Raw genomic sequence first — 10,184 nt, 5'->3', positions numbered from 1 at the left:
TTAAATCATAATGTCATACTTACTTATAAATTCTTTTATTTTTTAGCAAAACCTGCTTTTGTTCGCAAATTTCGCTTTCATTTTTGTGCCCGATGTTATAATACTTTATATTTGACATTTACAATTACGCAATACTTTTATTCGGTCATCTTTAAAAAATCCAATAAATAACATGTGGTCTTCAATACTTAAAATTGGTTAAAAATTAATTTAAATGTCAAAAGTTAGAGTTTGTAATTTTAATTATGCAGCTGTTATATTTAGATACACTGCGTTGTTTATGTGATGATGCAATAAAAGAAAATGAAAATTTTATCACCGCTCGCAATCAGCGCTCATGCAAAACGAGTTAAACGGGCCTTATGCAAAAAATGTGCGACGCGTACGAGAGCACGTCGTGTGTGAGATGTAATTTATGGTGCATTGCAGCGGTTATTCAATCTGATCAACGTATATTTAATGAAATGAAAAATTTGCGGTCTGCAACTCAACATACGGCGGCGCATGTGTTTTTGAAATGTTGGTTACATAACTTGCATCTGCGTGTCAATAGTGCCAATTTTTCACCATATTCAAATGTCAAAATAATAATGATGTAATCCATCATTAAATGAATGCTTATGTGTTATTATACTGGAGTCAATTCGATTTGGAACTTTGAATGTGATTATTATAAGTTTTTTGATTGTAAAATTCAATCTCCTTCAACGCCCCCGCATGATGTGACATCCTGATGGACCGATGTTATTCTACACGCTCTCTAAAATAGTGGATTCTATTTTGAGGCTGATGATTGAAGGGCCACTATAGTCCCTGGGTGAGTTCTCTATGCACTCCATAGTTTCGTCGGATCCTTGAAGTCTTTGCGCGACGCTTGCTTCAGACGGCAGACAGGACTAAACCATTTAACGACAAGATTCAATTTGCATTGCATTTGCATGCGCACATTGCGCATTTGCGAAGATAATCATGCTTTGTAATGCAAAATTTACACCCCGGTTTTGATTTTCGCTTTCGTTCAATTGTTTTGCTTGATTAATCTTATCTTACTCGTATTTATAAAAAATTAAATGGATATAAATTAATTTAACCAAATACATTTTAATAATCGAGTATGGAAAATTGCCCGAATGAATCGCTTCATTTGAAAATAATTACTTTTTGCCCGCTGCTTCATTACGCCCGTTGGCAGCCATGCAGAAAAACTATCAATATCGGAATATTGCGCAATTTCCTCCGTTATCAGAGTGCTGTGTTTATTTTTTATATTCCTACATATTCAACAGGTGCAGATTGGCATATTTTCGGGGAAATTATTATTTATCCAAATGAACAATGCTTTTAAATTTACAAATATCTATATATATAAAATTTGCGTGTCACAGTGTTTGTTTCCATACTCCTCCGAAACGGCTTTACCGATTTTTACCAAATTTTATATGCGTATTCAGTAGGTCTGAGAATCGGCTAACATCTATTTTTCATACCCCTAAGTGATAAGGGTTGTTCACCCTTAACTTTTTTTTAAATTTTTGGACAAATTCTTTTGTTTTTATTTTTTATAATGTGGAATTAAAAATACATACAATCCTAAATTTTTAGTTTTTTATCACCAACCCCTATTTCTTTATAGCCATTTTAGTAATTTAATCATTTTTCATCCCGCTCAAAGAAAATTTTTATATGCGTATTCAGTAGGTCTGAGAATCGGTAACTTCATATCTCTAAGAGATAAGGGTTGTTCACCCTTAACTTTTTTAAATTTTTGGACAAATTCTTTTGTTTTTATTTTTTATAATGTGGAATTAAAAATACATACAACCCTAAATTTTTAGTTTTTTATCACCAACCCCTATTTCTTTATAGCCATTTTAGTAATTTAATCATTTTTCATCCCGCTCAAAGAAAATTTTTATATGCGTATTCAGTAGGTCTGAGAATCGGTAACTTCATATCTCTAAGTGATAAGGGTGGTTCACCCTTAATTTTTTAAATTTTGGTCGAAATTTTTGTTTTATTTTTTAATGTGGCATTAAAATATACATACAACCCTAAATTTTTGGTTTCTTATCACCAACCCCTATTTTTTATAATAAGTAAGTTACTTTTTGTCTACACTAAAATTTATCTAGGAACTAGAAATAATTTATATGGCAAAACAACGTTTGCCCGGTTAACTAGTTTTAATATAAATTGATACTTATTTACATTTCACTTAGGTAGGTACATTGTATAAAATCAATACAATATTACTACATAAACAATCAATTTTGAAGCATTTTTTAAGACCTATAAACACGATTTTTATTTCTATCTATAAAAATAAAATTGTAACAAATGTTTTTGGGAGAATAAAATGGAACAATACAACTCTACGCATGTAAAAGTAAGTAATTAATAATTGAGTCATTACCAAATGGAATGTAGGATGTGTAATTCATTAAATAATATGTAGTATTGTTTAACGACAGCCGAAAATACGCAAAACGACACTTAAGTTGAAAGAAACACGAATTAATGTCACTCAACAAAAAAATAAATAGAAACATAAAAATAATTTAGACTGAAATTGAATTATTTATTTAATTTATACATAATTACATTTTCATATACACCGGATTGCAACTGAATATATTCCACCTCATTAACGGCTTATTATTATCACTAGGGCATCTGATATTTGTCTATTTTTAAGAAAATAAAAATAGTTATTATAACTTAGTTTACAGTTTGACTATTTCTCTAAAAATACCACAAAACTGCAGAGAACACTATTTTAATGAGAAAAATAATGCCCGCAATGAAATAATTTACATCAAATGTTGAAAACTTCCATAATCTAATGCATAAAAAGTAATTAATTATTATTTGCAATATCTTCCACACACTGAGTAAAATTCTTGTCGCTTAGAAAACTAATATGATCCCCTTGGAAGATTTTAATCTCCAAGTTCTTACCAACAATCTCTCGTAATCCGAAATCTTCAGGCAGTCCAGACAAGACACTAATCGCAGCCTTGCATAAAATAATTTTAGATTTATAACTTCTAGGTGTGAACTGGTGCGCCAGTTCTGATTTCACTCGGTAGTACATATTGGTCAACAAATTATGTAGAAATTCATTACTGTGGTTTGTTTTGTCTGGTGAGGCATCAATCGCAAGTTGGCATTTTTCTTTGAAGGTACCCGCATTAACCAGAGAATTTTTTAAGTTTTCTAACGCACTGAGTGGTAGGAGTGAAGACATTATGTTGAGAATTAGAGCAGTCTGGACAGTCTCATCAGATCCTGATCCTATCAGAGTGGAAAGAACTGATTTATTTGCTGATGGTGATCCATCTAGTATCAGCAGGGTACCGGTATACCCATCACGTTCTAAAAGAGTGACTGTTTCAAGAGCGACAGTCACACCCATTGAATGAGCACCGATTAAAAATGGTTTACGTGGGTCTAACTCTTTTTTCAGAATCTGAAAATCAAAAAATTTTAATATTTTTATATCATTTCTTAAAATTTAAAAGAATTACCTCGTATTTTTGTTGTACTAATCCTTCCATAGTATCTTTCGCATTATCACAAGGAAATTGTAAACATTTCACACTAATCTTCAGGTTCTCCGCAAGAGGCTCAAAAACAGTTGCCATACCTTCAATGCCAGGCATCAGGAACAAACATACTGGTGAGTTTGTATTCTTCATGTTTACTAGAGGAATGTTACATTTGTTTTCTTCTGGTACGAATCTTAATAAATGCTGAACCATCACACTTGGACTTGAGGTTTCACCTTCTTTGGGAGCTTCTTCTCCTCCGCTTGTTAACTCTGCTAATCTGGCAAGGTTCATATTCCTTAACTCTTGTGGAGATAAAAATACATCAAAGTCTCTTTCAAGAGTTTGTTTAATTTCCACCGCCATCATGGAATCCATACCCAATTCAGGGAATGATGAATTTGGACTAACTGTTTTGATGTCGTTAATTTGTAGGAGTTTAGCGACTACACTAATAACATCATCATCATCTCCACCTCTTATTTTTTCTGCTACAACCATACTGCTTACAATAGCATCTTCAGATGAGAGTAGAACATCTAAAACTTCTAAACAATTTGCTATTCTTTGATGCATGGTACCACCAATGACAATTTCTACGTTTTGTTCTTTGTAGTCAGCTACAATACCAACATCACCAATAACACCCCATTGAATGGCTTTTCCTGGTAATCCAGCATTTTTACGCTTTTCGCAAACCCTCTCCATCACAGAGTTAGAATATCCGTAGTTGGTTTGACCCGCGTTACCTCTACCGCAGGATACTGAAGAAAACACAACAAAGTGTTCTAATCTCGGACACAAAGCACGTGATAACTCATCCAAGTAAATTGTACTCTGGGCTTTAGGGTTGTAAGATTCTAAGAATGTTTCTTCTGTTTGATTCTCAAACACGGCATCTCTGAGGACTACAGCAAGATTGAAAATACCTACGACATCACCCATTGTCTGTGCTTCTTCTAACAATGCCAAACAACCTTCTCGTGTGGTGCTATCTTCAGTTGAGATTTTCACTTCACAACCATAGGATTTCCAAAGTTTAATGCGTAGTTGTTGGTAACCTGAAGTAATACCACGTCGTGAAACCAATACAAGGTTTTTAGCTCCTCTCAGAACCAGAAGATCAGCTAATTCTAAACCAAATCCGCCCAAGCCTCCTAAAAGGATATAGGTCCCTAGTGGATTACAATATAATTTAGGCCGAGCATCACATTTCAGTAACTTTGGAATAACTCTCTTCTCTGCTTCTTCTTCCCGAATGGTAACCACAGCTTTTCCTATGTGTTTCCCTGTTATCATGTATCTAAACGCTGCCTCCAGTTGATTCTTACTGAAAGCCACATGTGGAATTGGTTTTACGAAACCTTTGGCAATACCATCAGTTAATATACTTCCTAGGGAAGTCATAATATTCCCTGAGTTACTCATCAAAAAGTCTAACATAACACCATGATATTCAGCTTCTTTTTCTGCTAAATCCAGACGTAGAGGACTATCTTGCGAACAATCAAATTTACCAATCTCAACAAATCTCCCACCCTCAGATAAACACTTAACAGATGCCTGGAGTTTTTCATCTGCTAACGAATTCAGAATTATTGATACTCCTTTACCATGAGTTTGTCTCAGAATCATTTCATAGAAAGAAGTATCTCTGGAGTTCCCAATGTGTTCTGCTGGTATAGACGGATAGTTTTTGATAATATATTCCTTTTTCTCAGCGGTACCAACAGTAAGGAAGATGTTGCACTTGTAATACATAGCTATGTTGATTGCAGATAGACCTATACCACCAGTTGCTGAATGGATCAGAATACTATCACCTTCACGAATTTGAGCACGCTATAAATAATATTATATTATTTTTTAATTATATTAGTTAATAGAACAACTTACTGTTATAAGACCATAAATATTTGTAAGATAAACACATGGTACGGTTGCCGCTTCAGCTATTGTCCAATGATCAGGTATCTCCCACATATAATGTTTACCTACCCGAGCAACATTAGCAAACATTCCAGAGGAACTCAAAGCCATAACTCGTCTTCCACTAAAATAACCAAAGATTTATTATAAAACATTAATTTTAAGTTTTTTCTGTAAAACTTACTCTTCTGAACGACCTGCACTCTCAAAACCTATACTACTATCCTGAGCCATTCTTTCTGTGATAACACTATCCACGATTAACTTCCCACTAGCAAACATAACGTCTTTGAAGTTTACAGCACAAGTATAAATGTGTATGATGTCGCCATCCCGTTTATCATTAAACCTTTCTGGAATAGAGAGTTTACCTTGAATCCAAGTCAAAGAACTCAAATCTCCTCTGATGGTGTTATTCGCATAAGTATGCCGAGTCGGAACGGTAATATTTTCATTAATTAACAGATGTCTGTAAGATCCCCAGACTCCATTCTTCAAAACATTGATTGCTAGGTTTTTCTGGAGTTGTCTTTTGTAGAAATCTGTGTTTACATTAAACTTTGGAGCTCTAGCATCATCAATCAAAACGTTCATTACTCTTTCCCCACCTGATTCTCTTAATAAACAATTTGTCAGACCCATGAGACCATTATTAGGTTCATTTTCTGAATATATCAATATATTCTCTTTGTTTATACGTGCTTCTTTCAAGGGTTGTACCCAATTAAAACCATCAGCAGCCACATGAATTGGTTTAGGTATAGCTACTTGAGTGGTAGGTCTCATCATAATAACCCTTTCTGTAGGTGTAGTATATTCACAGATAATAGTAAGACCATTGATGAAACTTTGCGTTTTAAGATCTTCCCGAGATATTAAATATCCAGTTTCTTTAAGTGAAGATAACAAAGTTTTACGCAGATTTGTATTTTGGGATAGGTTGTAACCAATTGCAATGAAATTATTGCTTTCTGACGCTGGCATCTTATTAACCGTTGGTATATGTGATAATTCTTGATCTTTAGTGGAGTATATTACAAGTTCCGGTTGGATTAAGGGTTGATCATTGAGGGCTTTCTGAATATACGGAAGCATAGGTTCCATTGAATCAGGAATAGCGTTGAATTCTTCCATTGCTTTGATTTTTGTTCCGTAGCTGTTTTCGAGAGCAACTTGGACCATAACTCTGGCTGCACTTTCCAATTCAAGGTAGGCAACATAAGGTACGAACTTATTAGCTTCCAAAACTGGGTTAGGATTTTTACGTTTTGCGATACTAGCTGCTTGAAGACCCCGAACTTCTACATACCCACAACTTTAAAAAATCATAATTAATAATTAAGAAGACTTTGGAGGAAGAATTTGGTTATCTTACCGTAGAATATCCAATTCTTTATAATGGTATGCTGGTAATACACAATTCTCAATATCGTCCGACATGTAGATAATATCCAAGTGTTTTTCTTGGTGTACAATCATCTGACGAATTTTTGTTGGAACATATAAACTTCTAGTATCTTCTCCAAGAATCTTCATTTGTAGAATATTATCCAGGAAGGGACACCATTCAGACCACTTGATTTGTGCAACAGTAGCGCTCACATCACAGCTTTGCATTTCTTTGAATTGACCCCTGATTATTAAAAATGTTTCAAAACACTGTGTTATCATAAGTATCAAATACTTACTGATAGTAATATCCTCTCAAACCAAGTTCTTTATAAATATCTCGTTTGTTCATAATATTCTCTTGATTTGGTACCGGTAATGGTGGTAGGTGTAACCATTCAGCATCAAAGTTCTTGATCTCTTGTATACGTCCAGTAACTACAATACTATCATTTTCTGTAACTTGAAATTCTCCACTTGCTGTCATTACCTCCACAGTCAACAATAAATTTTGACCTGGTGTGACTGTACAAGCTCTAAGGAATGACACATTTTCGAATTTAATTGGTAACACTCTGCTGTTACAGAAACACTTCCATGCTAAACGTAGATAACCAGTAGCAGGGAACAATACTCTACCATCAATGTTGTGTCCTTGGAGACTTAACCAATCAGTACTGGACCATTGGTTAACAACGTTACATTTTACTTCTAAAGTATCATACTCAACCACATACTGCCATGATTTTTTATGGAACCATTTCACCAAGGGACTTATCATTGGTGTTTGGGCTTTGACTGGCCATTGAATTGAGTATAATTTGTTAACATCCATACTGTATGCTTGTAGATGCAATCGTCCAACTGCAGGTAGGAATCCTCTATCTGGTGAGACATCACAGAGGCTGATGATATTTTTGGAGCAAGCAGCATTACCTCCAATGATTAAAATATTTTCTTTTTTAATTTCTGGTGTGTGTGATGTAAACATGACTTCCGAAAAGTATTGGGATAGATTTTCATGTACTGTAGCTTTCTCTTGAAGTTGCCATTTACGTGGTGGTTGGGACATGTTGCTAATATCCTGAATTTCAGCACTGATCATATTAGTATTGATTTCTGGGTGTTTTTTTCGAAGGAGTTTTACTATACGATGTGCAATCAAAATGGTTTGTTCTAAAGACAGCACACCATCAGCGTATGCAGCTGATAATTCTCCAATACCACTACCGAAATACGTGGATACTTCTATTCCGATTGTTTTTAATAATTCAACAATACCAGTTTGTACTACGATGGTAACAATCACACTTTCAATCTTTCCCTCTTCGGAAGTTTTGTTATTCAATACCAAATCATTTTGAATTTTGTTCTTTGAGAATATTTGATTGACCTGCACAAGGTGTTCTTGGAAGCGTTTAAATTTCATTAGTGATTGTCCAAGTCCAGATACACCACTTGTGTGGAAGAAACACTTCAGTGGTAAAGTGTTATCACGGTATTCCAGTATTTCCATTGGTGACACACCTTCTGTATCTGCTAGGCAGTACCCTCTACAATCCAACATGGCGGTTTTACGTCCAAATGCTGAATTTATCAAAGCAATGAAATCCGGATCGAACGGGTGTGATTTTAGCTCATCATAAAGTGTCATAATGGATTCATCTGTCCTACCACTTAAACACACCAGTCTAGTTAGTGTTTCATCACCTACAGAAGTATGTGCACGTTTAAATCGAGGTTTCGTGAGCAACACATGTGCATTAGCTCCACCAAACCCAAAATTACTAGCTGCTGTGTAGGGCTTATCTGCAGGTAGGTCCATAACATCAGTAACCACTTGTAGTTTACCATTGAACAAACCAGAATTCGCCGGGTTTGGATTTTGAAAGTTAATATTAGGTGGGATCTTATTACTGTCAAGAATCCAACAACATTTGATGATGGAACTCAGCCCGGACGCACCTTCAGAATGTCCTAGGTTAGATTTTACTGCTCCGATTAACAAGGGATCTTTGCGGTCTTTACAGAAGAAGTTTTCAATAGCAGTCAGTTCTACCGGATCACCTACTTTGGTTCCGGTACCATGGGCCTCCATATACCCTAGATTATTGAGAGGCATTTTAATTTGTGAATAGAACTCCTCAAAGAGCATCATTTGCACATCAGTCGACGGGAAAGTAATTCCATGTTCTTTGTAACCATCACAATTGGTCAAGACATGAACCACTTCTGCATATTGACGTCTAGCATCACCAGCACGCTGTAGTACCAAAGCAGTGACACTGTCAGCACGCACATAACCGTTGGCATTACGATCAAAACTTTTTGAACTACCATCTCGAGAAAGAACTCCCAATCTATTGAATTGGGTAGTGGTACCAGGAGCTAGAATCAAACTATGCCCATAAACAATGGCACAGTCTGCTTTCCCATTTTTGAGATCATCTACAGCGTGTTGTAAGCAATACATTGAACTACTGCATGCGGAATCTACTAAACGTTTTTGACCATCAATTTCGAGGAAATGACATAATTTATCCGCCAGACCTAGTTTGGTCATTCTAAAAACATAGGAATACCAGTTATATTTAGAAAAATTTTATTATATACATTATGTATTTAATGGCTTACGCAACAAGTTGATTTCTGTCGGGGAAATTATGACTCATACAGAATGTTTCGGTTTCATCAAAACAGTTTCCCATATAGACGCTTGTTTTCGAAGATTTTATTTCTTCCAGAGATATACCAGCATCCCAGAGTGCTTCACACCCTACCTCAAGGCTCATTCGACTGATGGGATCCATAATATCCGCTTCGTTTTCATGTGTAGCTAAAATTACAACTCAATAAACGTTTTGTGGTAAAACTTTAATTTTTTCGTACAAAAGAAGCCATTATCAAATTTATCAATGGTAGGAATAGCTCCGTAACGTTCAGGAGCATCGGGAACTCGTTGGAAACGTTTGCAATTGCTGATCATGTCAATTTTGTTGTACATTTGGTGTCGGGCTTCCGCAAGATTATCGGAATTGGAAACTTTCCCCGACATTCCTGTAAAATTCAAATTTTTTGATTAATTTTGCATGTAAATGTGTAATTTTTATTTACCCGAAATGACGATGGCATCTTCGATGTGTTCTTGCGCCTCCATTGCGTAGTTTTTGGAACAGACGCGCACCGAACGAATGCCATCTATTTATATAAAGTAGCATGCAAATTCTTCATGCAAATTTGGGTGCATTGGATGGCTGATCGCGTGTGTGGTTCAAGGACTACGGTCTGGTCATAGAGGAAGCCCTAGTTTGACGCAAG

At 35.4% G+C, this 10,184-nt stretch overlaps 1 protein-coding gene across 1 annotated transcript; it reads right to left on the bottom strand.

The window, feature by feature from the left end:
* Positions 1 to 2,557: 2,557 nt before the first annotated feature.
* LOC135800149 (fatty acid synthase-like) lies at positions 2,558 to 10,054 on the bottom strand. Its single transcript, XM_065313291.1, has 9 exons — positions 9,981 to 10,054; positions 9,756 to 9,923; positions 9,501 to 9,702; positions 7,166 to 9,430; positions 6,853 to 7,110; positions 5,662 to 6,792; positions 5,445 to 5,601; positions 3,528 to 5,390; positions 2,558 to 3,469 (listed from the first exon to the last, which is right to left on the bottom strand). Exons 1-9 carry the CDS (start codon positions 10,021 to 10,023, stop codon positions 2,858 to 2,860), a joined length of 6,699 nt encoding a protein of 2,232 aa, XP_065169363.1. The 5' UTR covers positions 10,024 to 10,054; the 3' UTR covers positions 2,558 to 2,857.
* Positions 10,055 to 10,184: the final 130 nt, after the last annotated feature.

Source organism: Atheta coriaria, unplaced genomic scaffold (assembly GCF_025399875.1).
Source record: "Atheta coriaria isolate IRGN ID8LTWV9N9 unplaced genomic scaffold, Caltech_Dcor_3.1 hic_scaffold_10_pilon, whole genome shotgun sequence".
Classification (NCBI taxonomy): Eukaryota; Metazoa; Arthropoda; class Insecta; order Coleoptera; family Staphylinidae; genus Dalotia; species Dalotia coriaria.
Note: the sequence above shows the minus strand (reverse complement) of the source record. Positions and strands in the feature narration are given on the sequence as shown.

Coding starts and splice junctions, on each gene's coding strand:
- LOC135800149 (XM_065313291.1), bottom strand. CDS start 10,023: ATGGAGGCGCAAGAACACATCGAAGATGCCATCGTCATTTCGG. Junction 6,793..6,852: donor AAAGAATTGGATATTCTACG/GTAAGATAACCA, acceptor GATTTTTTAAAG/TTGTGGGTATGTAGAAGTTC. Junction 3,470..3,527: donor TAGTACAACAAAAATACGAG/GTAATTCTTTTA, acceptor TTTGATTTTCAG/ATTCTGAAAAAAGAGTTAGA.